The sequence below is a fragment of the Chrysemys picta genome, chromosome 1, assembly GCF_011386835.1.
Source record: "Chrysemys picta bellii isolate R12L10 chromosome 1, ASM1138683v2, whole genome shotgun sequence".
Taxonomy (NCBI): Eukaryota; Metazoa; Chordata; order Testudines; family Emydidae; genus Chrysemys; species Chrysemys picta.
Window position 1 is genome coordinate 191903418 of NC_088791.1, and position 25202 is coordinate 191928619.

The window sequence follows — 25202 nt, forward strand, 5'->3', positions numbered from 1 at the left end:
AAAGCCAATGCTGTCTTGGGATGCATTAGGCGAGGTATATCTAGTAGGGATAAGGAGGTCCTGCTTCCGTTGTACAAGGCGCTGGTGAGACCTCATTTGGAGTACTGTGTGCAGTTCTGGTCTCCCATGTTTAAAAAAGATGAACTCAAACTGGAACGGGTGCAGAGAAGGGCCACTAGGATGATCAGAGGAATGGAAAACCTGTCGTATGAAAGGAGACTAGAGGAGCTTGGGTTGTTTAGTCTGACCAAGCGAAGGCTGAGGGGGGATATGATTGCTATCTTTAAATATATTAGAGGGATTAATACAAGGGAGGGAGATGAATTATTCCAGCTTAGTACTAACGTGGATACGAGAACGAATGGATATAAACTGGCCGTGGGGAAGTTCAGGCTTGAAATTAGACGAAGGTTTCTGACCGTTAGAGGGGTGAAATATTGGAACGGCCTTCCGAGGGAAACGGTGGGGGCGAGGGACTTGTCTGGCTTTAAGATTAAGTTAGATAAGTTTATGGAGGGAATGGTTTAATGGTAAAACATAGTTGTCAAGGAAAACCAAGCAATGGTAGGTAAATAGCATAATGGCTAAAAGGGGTCAGGATGGAGACTCTTGCCTATATGCTCGGGGTCTTACTGATCGCCATATTTGGGGTCGGGAAGGAATTTTCCTCCAGGGCAGATTGGCTGAGCCTCTGGAGGTTTTTCGCCTTCCTCCGCAGCATGGGGCAGGGATCTCTAGCAGGAGGGTCTCTGCCGATTGAGGTCACTAATAACAGGATTGGGGACTTCAGCAGCAGAGTCCAGGGAAGGGGCGGGGATGGTTTTATGGCCTGCAGCGTGCAGGGGGTCAGACCAGATGATCATAATGGTCCCTTCTGACCTTAAAGTCTATGAGTCTATGAGTCTATGAGTCTATGATAGGACAAGAAGGAATGGGCTTAAATTGCAGTAAGGGAGGTTTAGGTTGGACATTGGGAAAAACTTCCTAACTGTCAGAGTGGTTAAGCACTGGAATAAATTGCCTAGGGAGGTTGTGGAATCTCCATCATTGGAGGTTTTTAAGAGCAGGTTAGACAAACACCTGTCTAGATAATGGTCTAGATAATACTTAGTCCTGCCATGAGTACAGGGGACTGGAGTAGATGACCTCTCAAGGTCCCTTCCAGTCCTACAATTTTATGATCTTATGAGGAATGACATCTGAGGCTACACCACAGTTTTGTAATTACACAGTTTATTGAGTTTGTAAAAAGGAAAATGATTTTCACAAAACAAACTGGAAAAAAATTATAAGAATAAAAGTTAACATTCCAAATCTATGGTACACTTTTACACCACCATTGAAAAGCCAATTAATAGCTCCTCTATAGAGGAAATAATTACTATAAAATTGTATTCCCCCCTTTTATAAATAAAGAAAATTATAGTTTTAAAACAACATAGAAGTTATATAATAACTAAAAATGTCAGTCACCTTCACCACTAATAATTATATTGCAAGTAATGTACATTCTTTTTAACAAGGACACTGCCATGTAGTTTAGGGCCAAAACTTAGGTGGGGGGGGAGTTATTTGTTTAAAAAACTTTCAACAAAAGCTAACATTAATAGTATTTGTTAAAATGTTTTAGTTGGTTTTTGTTCAGGTTTAAACATTTCCCAGCAACACTTCACTCTAAACTGTACAGTACAGGCCTTCTGCAGGAGAACTAGAAAGCAAAACTGCTTAGCCTGTTTTCATTTGTTCAAGCTGAGGGAAATTCAAAAAATAAATAAACAGCATAAATGGCACTAAGAAGAAAAATTCCAAGCCTGGAAGGCTCTTCTCCCCAAAGTCGAAGGGTGTTTGGTTACGTTGCTTTGTTCTAGAAAAAGTGAATCGGATAATAACAATGACTGAGATTCTTAGAGCAGTCTAGGGCACATAAAACATATACCTTCCACTCACATTAATGGAAGGTACTTGTCTAAATCCTAAACTGCTTTGACAATCTCCACCAATTATTTTCAGCTATTGTTGGTAGCACAATAAGCACAAACACTAATAGCACAAGCAATATTTTTAATAGTATGATTTCTAATGACAGTGTCGGGCTTTAAGGAGTACCTAAGCTTAGAAAGAGAACAGTCAGTGAATTACAGCAATATGTCTTCCAAGTATGTGGTGTGGCACATCCTGTGGTGCTGCACTTATCTTTCCAGCCCCCTGCCTACTTGTGTCTGCAGCTGAAGTGGCTCTTTACACGAGTTACCCCGACCCGGGGGACTGTCTTCCCACCTCACCTTAATTATAAGAACTTTTGAACTAGAAACTGTATATGCGATGTGCAGCTGAAACGGCGTTTTTGCTCAGACCATGCTCCTTTGAGACCAGGCGCAGAGGTGAGGGGCCGAGAGCCCTATTGTTGAGCCTGCGTTGCCTGGCGAGGGCACAGTCCCCTGTTTTCGCAGAGACAAGAAATGCTTCCTGCGGTTTCTTTTAGTCTTTCCCCTTCCCAAAGTTGCTGAGTTCAGCTGACGCATTTCAGCTGGGCTCAGTACCGAACAAATGGCACTGGACAGGTAGAAAAACCTTCTTGCCGTCAGCTGGGCTGCGCTTTGGCCACTGTGGAAAGGAAATGTACTGAATGTGACACTGCCATTTTGGAGCATTCTATGGAACTACTCACAAGCTTGAAGTTAAGCACATTTGTAAGTTAAGCACGTTTGTAAGTTAAGCACATTTGTAAGTTAAGCACATTTGTAAGTTAAGCACGTTTGTAAGTTAAGCACGTTTGTAAGTGCATCGCTGAATTGGGGCTTAAATATCAGAGGTTTGCTAAACAAACTCATCACGTAGCATGAAATTCACCCTGTGCACTGGCAGCACAAGATCTATGCACTACCTAAATCCCATCAAAATAGCGTGTAAGCGGAACATAAGTGATGCACAGACTTTGTGCTCACCTTGTGCAGTTGGGTGAATTTCATCCCTAGTGCATAATCTTTCTTCATGAGGAGGGAGAACGTACAGAGCGGGGTTGATCTGTAGAGTCAGTTGGAAAATTGTATTTACATTTTTCACAACATAATTTTCTGATTTTTTTTACATGCAAAACCGGAAACCAATTTTTTTCTCAGATTTTCATCAAAACCATGGAAAACTTGGAAAGAAACAAAAATCTTCCACAACATTTTTCATTTAGTAACAAGATTGTTTTTCCTTCAAACATCTTTTGAATGACAAATTTCAACCAGCTCTATTGATCAGCTTCTTCTATATTTTGAAAGAGTGGAATTGCCTAGATGCTACTTGATTGTTAACATTTCTAGCTTGGGCTAGATGAATTCTTGTTTTAATCAGGCAGGTTACTACAAATGCTACCAGCAGATTCTAAATTTTGATCGTGGTAAGAATATGTGATGCAGCTTCAAAGTATAAACCACTTTTTAAACTAGCCTCATTGGTGAGAACAATGCAGCTACGCTGATTTACACCGGGTGAGGATCTGGCTCTTAGAGATTACTGCAAGCTGATATTCAAGGTTGAAAGCTTTGCAGCACAATTGTCCAATTTCATGGAACAAGGAGTGTATGAAATGCAGTGCTACCACATCATGGGAGATGCTATGCAGAAGGAGATTTTTTGTTCTACATGCAAAATTATTTTGCACCGATGGGCCATGAGCTACTTCCATTTGTACCAGGTGAAGATCTGGCTCTATACCTGTAAAGTTAACAGACCATCTTTTCTCCCATTTCTCTATGAAGACTTCACCTGAGGAATCTGATTAATAGGTTGCTCCACAGCAACCTGGTTCTCAAACACACAGCACGATTTATAATGTCCCACAATTCTTGCATGAAAATTTGCCTCATCCAGTTTATGCCAAATATCTGTTTCAATGTACACATTGTATGGGTCGTTTGAGTGCTCAAGCTTTTTGGAGCGGATGTTGCTAAACATTGTTCCAAATGTGAAAAAGCCAAAGAAACCAAGCAACAAGAGCACATAGATGATTTCCAGATTGTCACTGGGTTTTCCAGCCTGAGAAGATGCAGAGTTATTTGTCCGGTCTACATATTCTTGTAATAATTTGGAGAGGAGTGAATTCAGTGCGGTATCATTAGACAGTGTTGCCATCTTCTTCCGTCACTCTTTCCTTTCTGAAGTGGTGATTTCTAGAAAAGCATGAAAGCCAGGTACACTTTTAAAACCCAATGTGGCAATAATTCTGTACAACTGATAAATATCCTGTCTGCCTTCCTTTCTGAGAGAAGAAAACGATTTCATGGGAGAATGCTGAACTTGGAAACAAAATGTTTCGGACCATATCATCAGTTGGTGTAGATTGGCATAAATCTATTACATTTAGTGAAGATGTATTTAATTTCAATTTCCATCAGCTGAGGACCTGTCCCTTAATGTGTCAATTTATAGTAATGTTTACTATGTAAGTACAAACATCCAAAATAAATTACTACTGCTCTCTCTGTCTGTTTCCCCACTGTGCTGCAGTAAAACAGAAGTTGGGGGAGAATAGGGAGTGGAAAGGCCAGGAGGTAGCTGTGAAAACAGCAGGTGACAGAAGAAAGAGGCAGCAGCCTCCAGTGCAGGAGCTCCTAGGGGCTGGTGATGAAAAGTGCTTCCATTTGCCCACCTTACCTCCAGAAAAACAAAAACCAACCACCCTCCTGTAACTGATTCACAGAGCCCTTCTCAAAGAAAGCCACCATGCAATTGTGAGTTTTGCTGGATAATTAAGCTGACCTCTGGTGACATCCTTGCAAATAAGGAGTACTGCCATATAGAGTGCAATCAAATCACTTTGGCACAAGGAATCAAAGATTTTTGGTACTCAATACTACTTTGATTGAGAGTTTTACACAAGAAGCTTAATGATCATTTCCCCCTTTAGAGTCTCAATACCAGACATCCTGTCCAGTAAATCCTTTCAGTGGATAAGAACAATGTATCAGGATTGCAATATGCAAGTCTCCCTAACCAGACAATATAACTGACATGTCACTTTAATCTTAGTACAAGGCATAATTTAGCTTTTGTAATAAATTAAAACAAACATTCCTTATTGTATTATGCCCTTAGACTTTTGGAATAGCAGGTATTGTAGTTCAAGGTGACTTCACTGATGGTAATCTTGTAATAATATAGGAGCTGTCAGTTCTTTATACAGTTTTAATTATATGAAAACAGAGTGGTCCATTTACACAGGCTCTTCTGATTTAAATGGGATTTTTTTAGCCATGTTCTGTATTTTATTCATTCACATCAAGGGTAAAATTTGCTCCTGGGCCAGCACAAGGTTTATGCAGATCTTACACGCTACTTGAGCCTTATTTTGAGGGCTTAAGTAGGACTTGAGTGGAGCATAGATCTTGTGCTGGCCTTCTGCACGGGAGAGATTTTCACTCCAAACACTCAGTTTAGGAGTAATGGCACTCAAATATGTGCTATCTTGTGAGGCCGGGTTAAATTTTCTGTTTCTAGATAGTGTATGGGCATATTTTTTGTGTGAAAGTTTTTTTTTAGTGGTGAAAACTGCAGATTCAGTGACACCAAAACCTTTGTAAAAAGTGACAAAGAGTCCTGTGGCACCTTATAGACTAAAAGATGTATTGGAGCATAAGCTTTCATGGGTGAATACCCATTGTGTCTGACGAAGTGGATATTCACCCACAAAAGCTCATGCTCCAATACGTCTGTTAGTCTATAAGGTGCCACAGGACTCTCTGTTGCTTTTTACAGATCCAGACTAACATGGCTACCCCTTTGATACCAAAACCTTTGCAAATTCATGTCAATTTTGTCAAATTCTTTTGCCTGAAAAGAAAACCCAATTTTTTATTTTTTAATCCAAAAAAACAAGAACAAAAGTTATGATTTTTTTAATTTGAAATTACTTCTACCCTCCGCCCCCGCATTTTCCTTTAACTTAAAAAGGAAACAATCCAAAACAAAAAATGGTCAAAATTGAAATGAAACATTTGAAACCCAATGAAAACAGGTTGTTTGACTCAAAATGATTTTTTCAACTTTTTGATTCATCAAAAAATTCAAAACATTTCTTTTCAAATTGACCAAAAACATTTTTTAATTGCCAGAAAACAGAAAAATCTATTATTTATCCGTCTCTCTATATGCCATCTGCAAACAGAGATGCTATGATGCACTGGAAATGAAAAAAAGAAATTGATCCTATGATTCTTTCTCCTTTATAAAAACCGCATTTATTTACCTGAAATATAATGCTATGAAAGTTAATGAAATGAAACTCTAATACAAGAACAGTATGTTGGTTTCAGCATTGGAATTGTCTGAACCTTTTGCTATGAAACCGCAAACTATGCAACATTTCCCCTGGGTTTGGGTTCCTAGCAAACTTAACACTCAGCTTAAGTTTATAAATATTTTGGAGAAAGCAGGAACTCCTGCGCCTCACATTTTCTAGGAAAGATTAATAGTTTCAATCAAACCACATGAAGTTTGATGATTTTAAACTGAAATCAGACAAAAATTGGCCGTTTGGGTTGCTTGGTGGTTCAGGTCAATCCTGAAACTTTAAAGTATGGCTCAGTCGAGATGTGAACTGAAACAAAACACTTACCATCAAATTTCACATAGCAACAGTATCCTTCTACAGCACTAATTCTCAAACTTTTGTACTGGTGACCCCTTTCACATAGGAAGCCTCTGAGTATGACCCCCCTTATAAATTAAAAACACTTTTTTATATTTTTAACACCATTATAAATGCTGGAGGCAAAGCGGGGTTTGTGTTGGAGACCGACAGCTCGCGACCGCCCCCCCATGTAATAACCTCACGATCCTCTGAAGGGTTCCAACCCATAGTTTGAGAACAGCATAGAAACCCTCTGATTACCTTTTACAACACATAGAAGCTGAGTTTAACATTTGTTTGACGAGGGTCCAAATTATCTGCCCACAAGATGGAAAAATCTCCCTTACCAAATAATACCCAGATCCAAATTATTGCTTTAGACAAAGAATTCTGACAGGTCAAATTTACTTACAGAAAATTACGTCTTGGTAACTTGAGCTCAGCAGGCTAAAATACATTCACATTTCACAGCTCTTGACAGATCCTTTAAAAGCAAAAAAGAAAAGAAAAAAGGAAATTGAAGCCTTTCTCAGAGAGACTTTTTTCTACAAACTGGGTGAGAAGTGTGTCAACATTCTGAATACTGTAAAATGGAAAGTGCCACCCAACCAAAGTAATTTCAAAACAAAACAAGAAATAATTTCTTTGAATCTCCCAGCTGACCATTCATTCTGGAGAGCTATTTAACTATTTGCTAACGTAAAATATTAACAAACATGAGCAACCTTTAAGGACTGATGCATTAACTTAAATGCGTTGTAGCCCTCAGCTAACTATACTCCTACACATGACAATGCTTCCAAGATAACTGAACTTTCATAGTAAATACAGTGATGAATTTGTAGAACGTGTGTGAGAATTTTAAAAAACTGCAAATGGAGGAGTGTGTGAACTTCTGCACATAACATTTGGACATTGTGTACACTTACTCCTTCTCCACTGATCTACAATGGATGGGCATGATGGGCTGTTCAAAGATAGCTGTGCAAGTATAACTGTCAAAGATAAATCCTGTGGACTACTTACATTCTGGATGGGCAAGAGATAAATGAGGACTTTAGGAAACCCTTTAAGTCATTTATTATTGTCTCTAAAGTGCCAGCGGGATTTTGGATTCAGATAGAAATAGGGTGACCAGACAGCAAGTGTGAAAAATTGGGACGGGGGTTGGGGGTAATAGGAGCCTATATAAGAAAAAGCCCCAAATATCAGGACTGTCCCTATAAAATCGGGACATCTGGTCACCCTAGATAGAAAGACCCTTAAGAAGGGTCAGAAGGTGATATTACATTGAGACATAAGAATACAAGGCCTAGTTCACCACTGCATTACTCCTGTTTAGCACTAGTGTGACTCCACTGAAACCAGTCAAGTTGCATCAGTGTAAAATTGAAGTATTGCTGTGGTGAATTAGGCCTACAGTTTCAATTCCTTGGTGAGTGGGCTGTAGTCCATGAAAGCTTATGCTCTAATAAATTTGTTAGTCTCTAAGGTGCCACAAATACTCCTGTTCTTTTTGCGGATACAGACTAACACGGCTGCTACTCTGAAATTCCTTGGTGGTCCTCACACAAGGATCAACCCTTGTATTTGGCAATAACTCTAGTGACTACAATAGAGTTGCACAAAGGATGAAATTGAACTTCTATTCTTTCATGCTCTGTTTATTCCCAATATGGGAGTCTTGTCCACTTTTCCTCCAAATCCTGGCCTTACTGTGTAAGGAGATGAACCCTGAACCCTCTCTTTCAGTCAAGAACTAAATTTCATTCCCTCAGTTGCTGCTTGATGTAGGTACAAAAATATCCCTAGCTGCCACTTTGTTGACTTGATTTCCTCGTGTGTGCAATCGAGTACATCTCTAGTGTCTTTCAAACATTCCAGCCTCACTCCAATTTGCTGTAAACACAACTAATTTAGCACCCAAGCACCTGCTAGCTGTCATTCTGACAAGAAGTGTCATAGAGCAGGCCTGCAGGAAGCTCATACAGCACTTCTGTCAGTGGGAAAAGCAGAAGAATTTACGGGCAGCGTTCCTTCAGTTTCAATGTGTTTTAAAATATTTATTTGTAAATGTAGCACTATTTAAAACAGAAGGAGCCAGAGCCTCGGCTGCTATAAATCAGCGTAGCTCCATCAGACTTACATCGGCTGAGGGTTTGGCCCAATGTTTCCTTTCTCTATTTGTCTGCAGATATTGTTTGGGATGATTTAAATTGAGGGCTTTTCTACACTAGGATTTTTTACACCAATGTAGCTGCACGAGTGCAAACCCCTAGCGTAAGTGTGCTGCACTGGTGCAAACTGTGACTTGCACTGGTAGAAAACACCCTTGTAGACAAGGCCTTAGACAGTCTTTGTCCCCTTGCCCTTATTCAAATGTACACTGAACTGTAGTCACACTGCTCAGTCCTCCATATTACCCTCCAACAATCACTTTATGTGCATGTGCTACCCAATTATCACCCAATTAATTCTCTCTGGCCTAGACAAGAGTCCTGTCATCTGTGAAGCAAGAATGGGAGGGGATGGGAGAGGTGCATTAGTGGCAGAGAAAATTCTCCAGAAATCTAAAATTGCTAAATAAGCATCCAATGGCCACTTTGTTCTTGATTTGTATCTTCATCCTATGGAGGCCTATTGCCAAAGAGAAATTAGCCTGAGGTGGCACCTGACAGATGTATGCGAAGGAAGATATCAGAGGGGGTTCTCTGCCAGCAGATGCCTTTCAAATTAGTGCTTAAACAGTTCATGTAGCAATCCAGAAAGTTGGTAAATAAAGCTTTCAACCCACCGGGATCCCTTTGTTTAAAAATAGATTGCTTTTCAGTGGCGTGATCAGGAACAATCTCCTGTAGCAGGGCAATAGCAGAATGTGGGTGTTAGATGAACCAGATAAAAAGCCATTACCCACAAACACAGGAAGCTCAGCACACTTTTCAACTTGATGGAGATACAGGTGAATTGTCTCTGTGTGTTTCAGGTTTTCCACGTGCATGACATGAGACTGCTGAGAGCTGGTTTGAAGACTGCCCATGAACACACCTGGTTGCAGGTCTTTCAAATGAAAGTTCAAGTACTACAGTACCATAATACATCTTCTCTGATTTGTATCAGTCAGTTCATTACCAAATAGAAGCATTTGTGACTATGTAGTGGCTGTGCTAAGAAATGAAAGACAGTCAAACACTAATTCATCCCTAAAAGCGTAGATACATCTATGTGAGATACATACAAGTACAATGTATACAACACAACTTGAAGGGTTAATTTCAACATATCAGTATTCCTTTGCAGTGTATATTCTAAATATTTCATTTAGGTTGGTTATTTTGACAGGTTCATGCTTGATCAGAAAGCATGCATTCCAAGGAACAAATGTTGAAAAATTCTGTTTGGCCCCAGCTCACTTTTACAGTTGTCATTCAGTAAGAGTGATCTTATTATAATGTTCAAAAAAGGACCTGATCTTGCACCTGTGATGTCCAGGGGAATATTGACACTGGCCACAAAGTGGGCAGAATCGGGCCCAACATTTTTTTAGGATGTCTGTACTTTTTCATGCGTGTTGAGGTTAGAAAGTGACAGATTTTCATAGTGCCGGGGTTCTCAAACTGGGGGTCGGGATCCTTCAGGGGGTCGCGAGGTAATTACATGGGGGGGTCACGAGCTGTCAGCCTCCACCCCAAACCTGGCTTTGCCTCCAACATTTATAATGGTGTTAAATATATAAAAAAGTGTTTTTAATTTATAAAGAGGGTCACACTCAGAGGCTTCCTATGTGAAAGGGGTCACCAGTACAAAAGTTTGAGAACCACTGTCATAGTGTGTGTAATGTAGAGACAGATAACTGTTAAATGCCAGATCCTCCACTGGGTGTAAATTGGTGTGACTCCCTTCAAGTCAATGGAGCTAGGATGATTTACACCAGTTGGGGATCTGACCCTAATATCTTTCCTGCCATATAACCATCAGCCATAGCAGCCTATCATTGAAATCTCTACAGAAGTATTTGTCTTCTGAAAATACAGCACCGTAGTAATCTTTTCATGGAGTGATTAGGGGCTGAAAGCCTGTGTGCCAATCCAACACATAAATGTTACCACTGCTCTTTGCCCATAATCACTCCCATACAATGTCTTGCAACAGTACTGTCCTCACCCGTTATACATAATTGTAACCAATTACATCAGAGTGAAAGTGGTTCTCTTCCCTGGCTGTTTATTCAGAGAGATTGCTAGGGTGAGCAGTTTTCTGGAGATTGGAGTGTTCCACAACTGAGCCCCCATTTTTTTCATATGGCTTTTAGAAATGTATGCAACAATCTGGCATCCAGAATGCCAGGGTCCCACCAGAGACAGAACAGAAACAGGTAACATTTACTACTGCACTGAATAAATGTTGGGCATAGTTAGGTATGTGTTTAGATATCATGGTGATGGGCACAAGAGAAACACCTAAGATAGACAGGGCACAGCTACACAGCAAGGTTCTTTCAGCAGTGTGCGGTGTACCCACACATTTAGCCCCCAGCAGAGGTATAAATAGCAGTGTAGATGGTAAAACACGGATTAAGCCAGTAAAGACATCCTGAAGGGTGTGAGTTTGTAGTTGGGGTACAGATGCAGGAAAAGGCTCTGGCTGTGGGGGAGGGGGACCACAGGGAAAGGCTGCCAGCTCCCCACTGCTGGATCCTGTAGGGAAAGACTCCAGCAGGGGGGAAGGCTCTGGCAGGGGGACAGGCAGCAGGAAAAAGGCTGAGCCTTTCCTTGCTGCCTGCCTCCCCCTGCCAGAGCCCTTCCTAGCTGCAGTGAAAGGCTTTGACAGTGGGGAGCAGCTGATGCCTTTTCCCAACTGCCTCCCTCAGCCAGAGCCTGTCACTGACTCGTGTAGCTGCGCACTATGGTGTGCCTTTCATAAACTACGTAGCTACCTGTAAACTACACACCACCAGAAGAGGTGTATAATGTAGACGTAGCTTTAGGTAGGTTTATGCTTCCACTCCTGTACACCGACTCAGACTGTTTTCTTCAACTATTGTAATGTAATAAACTTCTGAGTGTGAACAGATTATATTGTCATCATTCCTCTTCCTGTGTCTCACTGTTCACCCAATCCTCAACCATCATTCATAAGTCCACTTTAGACAGCCACACAGATACAGCGGGGCTGGGCTGGTTGACTTGTTCCTTTACAAAATGTTATGTTTATATGATTACAAGATAGAAATTCAACCCTCACTTCACACATACGATATGACAGCCTAAAATCATGTGCACAGTGTTTGTCCCTCCAGATCTAGCTACGATAGGCTGATGCGTAACGTATGGACTGTAAAGGGCCAGGCCAATGCCTGGCACCATACAAATAAACAATAACAACATCAAGTTAAAGACCTTCTCCCTTTTTATTCATCTCCACGAATTCCTTTGAGAGAGGCTTATGTGACCTGTGGCTCCTATGAGCATTATTATTTCCCCCACTCTCACTTCAGCCCCTTTGCACTGAACTTTATTTTGCAGTACCAACCTGTCTTAGCAAAATACAGTCAAGACTCAGGCTTCCAGCTACTGCCGAGAAAAAGAGAAGCAGAAACAAGTGAGCTCTGGAGACATCTAGGGCCAAATTTGCCTCCGGCTTCACTGGGGTCAGAGCAGGGGAAAATTTGCTCCTAGTTCCTATGGGGGCCCTGCAAAAAAAAGTCCTGAGCAGGCCCAGCTGCCAAGCTACTTGCTTTCCCCTTGATCTGTACAGAGGCTGAGAGGCAAACAGGAAAACATGCAGACTCACCAGGCTGTGCAGCTGGAAGAGGGCGGGAGGCTGTGATCTGGGTGCTGTAAGCCAGATCCTCTCACTGTGAGCTTGAGTGGGAGGCAACCTGAAGTCTGGGTGTTGGGAACCAGCCTCAGATTATGTGCGTATGTGGGCGGGAACCTGCGATATGGGCACCGGGAGCCAACCTCAGGCTGTGAGCACAGGGGACAGGGAGGCTGGGGGCAGCTCTATTCAAGAGCTGGGGGATGGCTGGGCACGGAGGTCAGGTGGCCCAGAGACACAGCATCCCAGAGGACAGCAGATCCTCAGCAAGTGAGTTGCCTCCTCTCACAAAATAAGAAAGGGGAGTGTGACTTGCACCTGGTACAGCGCCCTGCACCTGGCCCTAAGGAGACTCAGCTCTTGGCTCCCTTGCCTGCACCCAGTGTTCCCCTGCTCCTGGGTAATCACCCCAGGGCAGCCACACAATGACCCAGCCTCCTTCCTCTCATCCTATCTTCAGCACATCCCCCACCCCCAGTCACCCACATTCCTGCTCTCCTAGCATCACTCCCCATCCCCCAAGGCACACCACACGACTGACTCCACAGGTCCTGCACACATCTCATGCATCCATCAAAATTTCTTTCAACATACTTCATCCTGCAGCCCTCACAGCCCCCTCCATTCCCTCTGCCCCACATCTCTTTGGAGTCTGAAGTAGGGAGAGAGGACTGAAGCTCAGAACAATCATTCTGACACTCTCTGAATATGGCTCATTCTTCAGTTGCATTATAAAGTCTGTCACAGGTCGTTGCTTAGCTCTGCATTGATATACTGAATGAAACATTTTGGGAAACAAAAATCATCTGCAAAATGGCTGATATAAATGCTATGACTTTTCCAGACATCTTGGTCCTGTGAGACCCCTAGTTGGCATTATCCTTCTGAGTGTTAAAGGGAGAGGAAGCCACTTCCAGCAATCAAACAGACACATGCAGACTGTGGTGTGGAACACCCTATTTACTTCTGTTCGTTACCTGAAAAAGATTTGCTATCCAGGACTAAGGTGTGTCCATTTCCACTGGATAAGCAGAGGAACATTTGGCTGGCAGTCATTACTGCCTGAAAGGCTTCAGTGCCTATGTGAAATGAAGGGATGAGCTCAACTGGATAACATGAGCCTTAAATTCACTTTTAAAATATGATTAAATGTAGCATAACATGCCCTTCATACTCCCTAAATGCCCGTAACAGATACATCTGGTAAGTCTCCCAGCGTGTGCCGGCTGATAATAACTTCCTGTCCCCAAGAATTCTGACTAAAAGTAACATAGGTTTCAAAATTACCAGCTCCTACTTCCTTTACATAGTTGTGTTATACATTGTATGTATTCCTTCAAAATTGAGTGGTCCTTGTAAGAGTATTGGACTGCAGAAGAGTCTGGAACATGACCAGTACTTAAAATGAAGGAATGAAGACTAACACATAAGCATCTTGAGATACTTCTCACACATCCTCTCCAGAAGAGTGGAGCACATTTTTTTCCCATGGGGTGGGAGTAGGCACTAAAATATACCTCCTGTCAGACTGTTGTATCCTGAAGATGAAACAGGTTGTTAAAATGAAAAGGACAATAATTGCTTTGACACACACTTAGCATTCATATAATGCTCCCCATTCAGGGTCCATAAAGCACTTTACAAACACTAGTTAGTTAAACCTTGCAGCATCCCTGTGAAACACAGGGATGGGATGTATTATAACCTCCATTATACAGATATGTGAATGGAGACTGAGGTGGGTAAGTGACTTGGCCAAGTGCAAAGAGTGAGTCAATAGTAGAGCTCGGAATACAAGAGAATCAGTCACATACTTCCCTACTGTAACTACTAGACAACACTGCCTCTAGTCAAAGCAAGGCTACTAAAAATGCTACAGAATTATGTGGTAACGAATCATGTCCCTCATGTGTCGAGTTCTCTTCTAGGTGAAGGTGAGCTAGTTACAGCTAGAGTTGAGTGAAATGTTTTGACCAAACCTTTTTTTGGGTGAAAAATGAAGATTCAAGTCAACCAAAACATTTTGCATATTTATGTCAAGTTCACTGAATTGTTTCAGTCAAAGAAAAAAACAACCCAAAAAAAAAATTCTAAAAAACCCAAAATGTTCTGTTTCAACATTTTCAAAATGTTTTGGTTTTTCAATTAGAAACTACTCTTGTTTTGAAATGTCCTTCATTTTTATTTTAATAAATAAATAAAATAATAATAATAATAAACCTTTTTAAAAGTTTGAAATGGAAACAAACATTTCATTTGACTCATTTGACATTTTTTTTAAATTGTTTTGGAACTGCCAGCAAACCAAAAAGTCAGTTATTCACCCAGCTCTAGTTCCATCCCCTCAAAGTCAGAATCATCTCCAGTAGATTTAAGTGAATACAGAAGAACTCAACAAAGAAACCAGAAGTTAAGGTGAACACTATGGCTCCTTAAGGAAGACGTATGGTATTTGGTAACCATGTCAGTAAATCTTCACTGACAACAGTACACAGATATAAAAAAAAAAATCAAAGGGCTATGTAAACATGTTCAGAAGGTGACAGCCTGGATTAGTAATCAGCTGCATCTGACTCTATATTATTAGTCTGCTAGAGGAATGGTTCTCAGCTGGGGTACATGTACCCCTGGGGGTACGCAGAAGTCTTCCGGGGTGGGTGGGTACATCAACTCATATAGATCAGTGTTTCTCAATCTGGGCGTTGCGACCTCCAGGGGGTTGCGGGACAGTTTAGGGGGGGGGTCACAAGTGCAGGGCTGGCGTTAGGGCATGGCAAGCAGAGCACTTGCCTGGGGCCCCATGCCACCAGGGGCTCCAAGAAGCTAAGTTGCATGCTTCAGCTCCAGGAGGCGGGGATCGGGCTTCCAACTCCTGAAAGGGGTGTAGTAGTCTGGAAAGGTTGAGAACCACTGTATGCCAAAGGGAGAGTTGCAAGAAAAGAGATCAAAAGAGAATACAAAAGATTCAAGAACAAAAATGAGATGGATTAAAGAAGAGTGAACCCAGGCAGATAGTGACAGGAGAGAGCAAAGGGACAGGCATTGTGCTAAGGCATGGCATGTGGGGGTTGAAATGGTGGGGGGCAGTCATCTGTCATAAGGTGAATGCCAGCAGAAGAAAGGCTGGGAACCAATCTAGCAGAGTTACCCAGAAATAGAACAGCTTGAATATCTGAGCGCAATACAGGATTCTATTTATGTATCTTTCTTGTTGGATAAAATATTTGTGATACAAAGAGAAAACAACAAAAACAGTTTGTGATCACTGTTGGCATCTCATGGCTAGAGATCTGTCTTCAGCTGCCTAACCTGACTAGACCCATTCTTTAAAAATGACTAGTCAGCTGTGAGGTGTCAGTTGATGTGGAGGAACTCATTTTCCTTCGTGACGTATTGGAGACAGGACTCACAAACCACATGCAAATCTTTGGTGATAGAAAGATGCATTTTTCCGGTTAATCCATTTCATCCGGTTAAATCCTGTCACTTGTACTATCTGGCAGACTGCCTTTCTGGCCTAGGTTTTTATCAAGTACCTGTCACTTTACTAGGTAAATGCCACACAACAATTAAAGACAGCACAAAGTGTGCCCTAAATGTACTAAAAGGGCGCTAAAAGGAAGGAATTTCTCAGTATCTCTCTTGGAATCACTAAATCATCAGGGCTTGTTTTTCTCATGCCCTCTCCAGTAGAAAGACCAATGTGTTCTGATATTTGCAATAATATTACTGAGATCAGTGAGACACCTTGAGGCTTGTCTACAGGTGGGCCCATGAGCACTACAACAGGGCTGTGATTTCTAAAGCTGTTGCACATGAATTGGTCCGTGTAGACCCTGCTGGTGTGCATTAAACGTTCCCTAGTGCTGTTTAAAGAAGTGCTGTTTCAAACATGCTGAGTGGAGAGTTGGCTAAGCTAGCCAATGGGAAATACTGAAGAGAAGGATGGGGCCTAAGCCCTTCAGAGAGAGATAGGGGCCTAAGTCTGGGCCGGAGGTGCCTGTCTCCACTCGGGATTCACAGCTGTGAACCCTCTCCTGGAATTTTGCACCTAAGCCCTTTGTTGCTAAACTCTGAAGAGGAGGAGCCCTTTCCCCACACCCCTTATAACCTTTAACTCGGTGGTTAAGGTACTCACCTAGGATGTGGGAGACCCTGGTTCAATTTCCTGCTCTGTCTGATGCGGGGAAGGGATTTGAACTTGGTTCTGAGGCCCATACCCTAGCTTATGTACTGTTCCGGGGTAGGCCTCTCGCAGTCTCACCTATTGAAGTGGTTTCCCTGGGTATAAATAACTAAAAGTTGTTGGCACAGGGGTACTGTGCAGCAGCACCACCCGCACCTTCTCCTCCCCCTTTGTCCTGTGCGGGGCCTGATCTGATAGGGAGCTTCTGAGAATGCCTACCAGACCAGGCCCCCCAGGCGAGTTAGGCAGGGGAATGTCTAGTTTGAAGAATTCCACTGTGGTTTAGGCATCAGCTAGGTGCCTGAGCACCAAGGCTGAGACGGCTGTGTACATACTCACTGGCAGGTTCTCAGGGGACTTCATCAGTGGAAATTTAGGCACCTAGGGACTTAAGGCACCTACAGGGCTAGGCAGCAACTGAGTGGGAGGGTCTAAATTTTGGATTTAGGCACCTGAGGTGGCAGTTAGGCACTTAACTCCCTTTGTGGATCTGGCCCAAAGTTTCTATACCCTACTGGGTCTGTAAACAAGCACTGTTTTCATTTTCTTTAGTACACCCTATGCAGTAGCGACACGCTGAGCAATGGGATCCATCAGATCAGTCAGATGCTGCCTGTTTTAGGAGATTGGTCAGTAACATTGCACAAAAAACAAGGCTTTGCAGCTCTTTCAAGATTGCTTGCAAACAAGGTCAAACTGGCCCTCACTGTCACCCTCCTTCAAGCAGCACTGAGCCGGTGTATGGAATAACAACTTATTGTTTGGGGCTTTTTCAGTGTCTATCAGAAAGGTTAGTGAAGGACTTGCTCCAGTGGCTTTTGTTAGCAATGAAATAATGAATCATGTAGTTCATGAGATTGCTATCTTTGGCACAACTCCCATGCATCATACTATATTAAACCATTATCATCACTATAAAATCCTAGGAAAATCAGCTGGAAGGGATACACCTCTTGCCTCTATTTATAATGTATACGTAGTGCAGGGCCCAGTGGCCAAGAACCTGAGTTGTAGCCCAAGATTGTTCTGTTTGGCTCTGGAAGGGGTTGGGGGGGGCACAAAAGTAGTTCTAAGGCACCTTTGTACTCCCTTGCTCCTGGACCGACCTGTGCCAAGCTAGTCCCCCAGCTCAGACTGAGAGAAAATGGACTGGCCTGTTTGATCCTGAACCTTCTTAGCTGGACACAGTCCAGATATCCTTCTCACCTTCTCAGTCCTGCCTTCGTACATCAAGAGTACTTTTATAAGATGTGGTCATTCAATTGCCCAAACATATTAAATGCCAACCTCAGTGACCATGGCTTGAATCCCACTCCTAGTGGCCAAATTGACCTAGATTATCATCTTCTCCCCAAATATAAATCCAGTAACTCCAACAGCTGTCAAATCCCATGATACCTCAAGCTATTAGATTTTACCTTGATCCATGCCGGTGACAACACACAAATCACTACTCCAATCTACCTGGGGGAGGCCTGGTAGATTGGAGGTCTCAGAGGGAATCCAAACACCAGGCAGGTTGGAGGATACATGTAGGCATTCCTATCTTGGTGGTTCAAGGAATTCTTAGAATTTAAAAGGATTACATTGCACACTAAGGAACATAATGTAGTTCACACCAATGAAGGGTTTGTAATAACCACACCACTGGTGTGAATTAAGTTTCTTAGGATGTGGGATTTGATCACACACACACTGTAACAGGCTCATTGGTATTCTGCTTGAGGCACTAGCACAAGAAAATGGAACCACGTTACTTTATTCTCTTTTCATGTATTTAAAAGTAAAAGGAAATCAAATGCAAAAAACTAATGTTAATGAAACATTAATATATCTCAAGACATTTAAAAGCTAAGATCCCCACAGAAACATCAACTCACTCACATTGAACATACACTCGTATCAGAGATGGGCCAAAACAAAAGTCCGGGTAAGGATAGTGTTTGCACGAGGACACTCTCTCTCTCTCTCTCTCTCTCATGAATATGCATACCAAATCTGATCACACTGAAATTTAGGACAATTTAGATTAGAATTTTAATCCTCCCCCTACAACTAAATTTCACATTCTCAGTCTTTGATTCTCCCCACTAGAGAGAGATCAAATATTGGTTTGGGCCCATCCCTAGCTAGCCGTTTGAATTGCTTGTTCATTTCTCTTCTTCCCTTCAACCCTAACACTTATTGTAACACCTCTTTTACCAACATTGCCTCAAGCTTCTCTCCAACTTCATCCTGGCTCCTCTCCAATCTGGCTTCTGCCCATTTCACTCTGTTGAAACTGCTCTCACTAAGATTTCCAACAACCTCTTCTTGGCAAAGTCTCAGGGTCATAAGCTTCAACTTCAGTGCAAACATACTGAAGTGTCTGGTGATTTTGAGTGATCAGCCTATGACAGTTTAGAGAGGACTGATTTTTGAAGGACCTTAACACCAGCCCTCTGAAAATCAAGATCCTTTAATTTGTCTCAAATTATAGAGACAAAAATAAAATCACTCAGAATCATGAAAATCACAGCTGAGATATTAATACACTTATTGACCTGCCAATATTCCAACATTAATGTATGCCCATCAGATTCATAACAACAAGGACACCAATCAATCAAATTCCTTCCCCATAATCCCAGGTCCTTGAGCCACATCCTCCTCTACCACACTATGGGCTGGGGGGGGAGGAGGGGGGGAGGGAGAGGAAGGGGCTAGGGGACAGGGACAAGTGAGGGGGGGGGGGGACAGCTTGCTTGACTACAAAACAAGTTAACTATCACAGGCCAGATCCTCAGCTGGTGTAAATTGGCATAACTATGTTGAAAACCATGCCGATTTACATCAGCTGAGAATCTGCCTCAACCTTTGTAATGATTCACAGATTGAATCTACAGCTTAGAATGGATTGTTTAATTAAAAATGTGCTTAAACCTGAACAAATTGTACAACCTGTTTGTAGTAGCTTCCACTGTCCATAATGTGGGTAACTATAATTCCCTCTCCCCTTGATAAGTGTGCATTTTAGATGCCAGTAGAGACATGCATGATAGAGCCGTTCAATTTTTATGAAGAGCCAGATGTGTCATCCAAATGAGTGCTCATTCATTTAATGACGGTACAGAGAGAATTTGGTTTAGAGGTGATGGTGCTACAGTTTATACTGCTCACAACTCATCTGTTAACTGGTGGGAAGACTGTGCCACTAACTAGAAATTAAAATTCATTCAACCAGATCTCTTGAAAGCAAACTGCAGTTGTCGGGTATTGCAGAGTACACACTGGAGAACCCCGTACTGAACCTTTGAAATACAGTTTCAAGCAGCTCTACAATACGAGCTCTTTGGGGCCTGGGCTGTCTTTTTACTCTGCTTGTGGAGTGTAGCCCTGGAACCCGGCGATCCTTGATTCATTCCCCTCGGTGCTACTGAAAATACAGTTAATAAAGGATAAGAATAAATATAACTGAAATAAAAATCACACTGAGGTGGAACTCTGAGACCACCATAAAGTTCTCAGACACATTCCTACACAGGAACGGAGTCTTTTTGCAGCAGTAGATTGCCTGATTCTGACCTGGGAATCTGTACTTTCTGCAACTGGGACAAGAACATACCAATCAAGTTGAATGGTCTTTGCTCCATTCTGAGTAGGCAGGTGGCCATATCACAATAATTACTGTTGTAATTGGCAGCCGCTACTGCAACTGGTCAGCTCAGCAGAGGTGCAAGGACAGAATGGGGCTAATTACTTGTAAAAAATTAGAATTTTAAATGACGCTCCCCCCCCCCCCCAAAGGAGTACAGACTAGCTCCTTAAAGAGAGCCCTTTTTAAAACACACTACGCATACCAAAACATGTAAAGGACTTTTGGTTAAATTGGGAATGGTAACAGAACCAATCCTGTCTCCTGACCAAGGTAAAATCCCAATAAAACCACTGGGATTTTTGCCTGAGGTGGTGTGCAGGGAGTCCTCACCTCTGAGTATGCTATTTTGGATGTAGAATTTCATCCTAGAGCAAATATTGTTTCTTCCCTCTTTATCCCAGGAGGAACTCCCTTTTCTCTGCAGCAGTGCCCCTGTCTCCTGGGAATGGGAGAATTCAAAGAGTAGACTAAGGAATTAAAGGACTACGGAAACAGACTCAGGACATACATTTGTTTCACTGCTCCATATTTTAAAACTGGGCTTCCAGTAACATTAGTTAACACAAATGGAAAAAACAGCTTTGCAAAAAAACAAAAAACTTGAGCTCATTATGGAAATATTAAAAAAACAAACCTCTCAGTTAATTGATTTAAATAAAGTCAGTAGAGCCATCAGATGCAAGCTGCAAAAAATAACAGATATAGAATTAGAGTATTTGGTCTATCGTCATACAACATCATGGCTCATTCAACCCAGGAGAAGTAATGATAGTGAAACAAAGACCTCGCCTTGATTATATCTAACATCCCCTCTGTAACTCAAGTATGCTACCCCACCGTGGGAAGGGCGATGAACTCCAATTTCCATAGTGAACAAGCGATGATCAGATATCATCCACTACACAACAAAAGGGCAAAAATAATTTATTACATTCATAATGGAATCAGCAGGTTCTCGGTGTCACTGACTTGAGGAAATTAAATTGTTTGTTATTCTTCCTACCACACAGTTTCAGTACATTAACACAAAAAATGGATCTCAGGGATTACGAATAAAACTGTGGCAGAAAGTTCCCAAAACAGAAAGGCCATCAGGGAGGAGGCTTTAGCATGTGGCCATAACCTCCAGGGCCATAGGGGACTGTGCAGCTCAAAGAATGGGTGGTTCTGGCTGGATAAGAAGTGTGGCCAGGACAGGGGGGATGAGGTGGCTTTAGTGAAATTCATTTGCCAGTTCAGACCATTAATTCTGTAGGTGGAGTAAGCCCTGAAGAAACTGAAGAGAAATAATGGCACGAATACAAAAGAAACATCCAAAACATACTTGGATTTATGGCTATGATGTTAAATAATGTATGCAACATAACACCGGGAAAGGAAAGATGGGAACAGAATCAACAAGGCTTAGACACCCAAAGACTTCGTGGCATAGGAATTCCTTTTAGTGTTGATGAGGGGCCCAATTCCATCAACTCCCATTGATTTCAATGGGAGTTGATGTGGCTCACCACCTCTGAGGAGATGCTCAGTGAATCTTAGGAAAAGGCCCTATATTGTGGAAACTTGATAGTCTTACCAATAACTGGAAATACTTCTAGAGAGAGAGAAGTTAGGTGATTTTTTTATTGGACCAACTTCTGTTGGTGAGAGAGACAAGCTTTTGAGCTTACACAGAGCTCTTCTCTAGGTCAGGAAAAGGGACTCAGAGTGTCACAGCTAAACACAAGGTCGATTTCTGGCATTCAACTACAAGGAGGCAGCCTTCACTGGTAAGAGTGTGCACAGGGATTTGTTGACTTGGAGAATGTCCCACCAAAAATTACTAACTCTGTGTGGGTGGGGTGGTAGGGGAGGAATATTCTGTGTTCTGTTCATACCATGCAAATTGTGAAAGAGACATGGGGAAACTTGAATCCAGTTGGAGAGGGATTTCACTTTTCATAAAGCTGCTAAACTCAGAGACTCTGCATGATTTAACATATCTGATGTGTGTATTTAATTCAGCTTAGTGGCCACGTGCACCTTGAACAACAAACTTCTGATGTACTTTCAAAGCTTTATATTTGTGACCTTTTATCTTTCTCTCCTTTTCGCAGATTCCATTTCTCTTTTCTAATGGGAACACTGCCAGACCCTCCTGAATGTTGAAATGCATGAAATCCAGATCCGAACATTAGGTCTTGGGCCAGTCATTTCTTCCAATAATGTTTGCTATCCCCACCCCTTCTCCCACACATCACATAATGAGCAGCTGTGTGGTAAAAAATCCAGGTGGCCAAAGTATTAGAAAAATGTTACTTCCATAAAGTAAGTCCAATCAGAATAGATCCCACTGTATCCAGAAGTCTATAGCTGTAAAAAGGTGTGATCTAAAAAAAAAAAAAAAAAAAAAAAAAAAAAGCTACACCTGAAAATGTGTGCAGATCAATATTTTTTCAATGAACCATGGAGAGCTGTCATATTACCTCATAGGCGGGGAATTCAGAAACAATGACACTGCTGTATTATGACTAAGTTGTTGGAGCGTTATTTTATCGTGCAGATAACGTCGATAGTGCCAAGATCCTAATAGGTTTTAACTGCTCACCTTTGTCAATATGTGCTTTGACTAATAAAAATATCTAGCATGTTATTTTCTATTTATTTCACTAATACTGGATTTTTTGCCTTAATTATTGAGGAAATTATTATAATGCTTATGGGCAAAACACTGTGGAAATCTTTGCACTTATATTTAATGCATTGTATTGTTTGTGACCTGTATTGTTGCTCAGTACATTCAAGTCTGCATTTAAATGGTGTTTTACTTGGCTCAGTGTCAGTAATATAATTGAAAATTGCCAAGTTAGAGTCAGGGATGCAGTGAGACAAAAATACTCTGATGTCCCCCAAGGAGAAAAATTATTTGCCACATTTTTCAGTCCCTTCTAGGGGCAACTGTTTATTTATGATCTGAACAGCTTGTTGAATTATTCATTATGAATAATAACCTTACCCCCTTTTATGTAGCAAATGGTTTGTGAGGTAATCTTCATTTGTATTTATTATTCATAATTACCCACCAGATAGATTGAATGAACAATTTTCACCCAGTAGGTTTTGCAAAATAGTCACTTTGACTATTTGCCATTAACTATTTGTGTTATGTGGCCAATTAATATTCCCTCTGTTTCCTGTCTGGATAACTGAAACAGTTTAAACAGTACAATAACAAATAAATCACTTCCTATAAACATTCATAATTACATCTGTGAAAACTGCTGAGATTTACGATTTTTTCACAAATACTTGGCAGTTGTCTAACCACTCATAATAGCTAATAAAAGCTCTCAAATGATAGTGACCCAAACAGTGCTTTCATTCACAATTTTTGAATTATTCACCCAGTCCATAAAAGGAGCATTATGTGGGCATGTATCTCGTAACTGACTTCATCTGTAGCACTGCATGTTGCTGTAAGAGGGCAGGACCGAGTTTAAGGACATTATTCTGCCAAAAATATTCCTTGGGTAGTACAAATCTGAGCACTTAATTCAGAAGAAAGTAGCACATATATAACTTTTTATCTAGTCTATGTCAAAGGTATTCAGTCACCAGGTTTTCTGTTTCTTTGCACCACAGAAATATATATATTCTAGTACCTATTGGGAAATCCCCGAGCACAAAAAGGGACCCTATCAGAGTGAAGGGGAAGGGTCCTGTCCAGTTGTGCAAATTAATAAAGGCAAAACTTTCCCCAACAAGTCAAATAAAAAGATGAAAGCTACCCTATACATAGCACTTTAACTTATGTAACTGGGAGGATGTGGTGCAGTAAGTAACCTGAGTTCTCATTGACTTTGGCTGCATTATCACAGATGTCTTTAGAAAGGATGTACTGTTCTTTTTAAAAAAAACAAAACAAAACTTTCCTTTCCAATGAGGCATAAGTAAGCTTTTCTTCAGCAGCAGCCATGCATGCCTTCCTGTTTCAACTACTTTTCTCTTGAACAAATATTTAATGTGAATAGTCCCAGAAAATTACCGCCCTTCTGAAATGTCTGAGATTCTCTTTATTTCTTATTCACTGACCCAGAGCAGTAATACAGAGTGGGATTTCCCACTCCGCTTTGATTTTTCTGAACCAACTTTGTATCCCAGTAACTTCTTCTTTGAGGGTTGGACTTGATGTTCCCTACTTTAGCATACTCCAGAGCCTTGATGTCCCTTTACACCAATTTTACACTGGTCTAACCCAATTATCTTTAGTGGAGTTACTTCTGATTTACAATGTTGTAAGAAAGGAAAGACTTGGGCCTTGATGTGTGGCCAGACATTATACAGACATGGCACCAACAGCCTAAACTGAGGAGGCAGTAGCTTCTACGATACCAGAAGTAACAGCATCAGAGATGCTAAATAAGTAAGCAGGAACAGACTGTCAAAGCAATTCTTCTAGTGTATTTTATAGGCTCAATCCTTAGCTGGTATACTTTGGGATTCTTAGAGACACAGAGAGCTTCATTGTGTGTGGACTGTCTTATTCTTTGAATCCAGGGAAGATACTGCCACATATCTGAAAAATCATGCCTCAAGAGCTTGAAGTGGGTGTCCTTACTCATTAAAATGATACAGGGTAATTCAGGAATAGCTCGTATTTTGCTTGAGTCCCAGGTAACTCAGTGGCTTGCAGTGCCTTTTTCCATGTATGGCTGGACAAGAGGTAGTGGACCCTTCTTGCTGTGGTCATCCATGTCTTTGTGACCTCTAGGACAATCTGCTGCAATGTGCTTTGCTGACGTCTTCTCTTTAGGTCTACCCAGCATCTTCAGCCAGTGAACAGTGCTGTTGTTGGCTCATGCTGTTATGAGCACACAACACCTGTGCTGACGCATTCGCACTAGCTTTCTGTTTGCTTCCGGATACCATCGGAGCTGTTGGAGATAATCATTAAATCTTTGTTT

General features: G+C 41.6%; 2 protein-coding genes across 2 annotated transcripts in view; both read right to left on the minus strand.

Annotated features, from left to right (window-relative positions):
- Positions 1-1216: 1216 nt before the first annotated feature.
- Positions 1217-4122, minus strand: KCNE1 (potassium voltage-gated channel subfamily E regulatory subunit 1). Its single transcript, XM_024102746.3, has one exon. The coding sequence runs from the start codon at positions 4120-4122 to the stop codon at positions 3742-3744; it is 381 nt and encodes a 126-aa protein (XP_023958514.1). The 3' UTR covers positions 1217-3741.
- The window catches only part of RCAN1 (regulator of calcineurin 1), a 147641-nt gene continuing 123655 nt past the window's right edge, over positions 1217-25202 (minus strand). Inside the window, exons 5-6 of the transcript XR_006175791.2 lie at positions 7032-7103; positions 1217-4160 (exon numbers count right to left, since the gene is read on the minus strand). The gene's annotated coding sequence lies outside the window, so the exon portion shown is untranslated. The remainder of the gene's footprint in view (positions 4161-7031; positions 7104-25202) is intronic.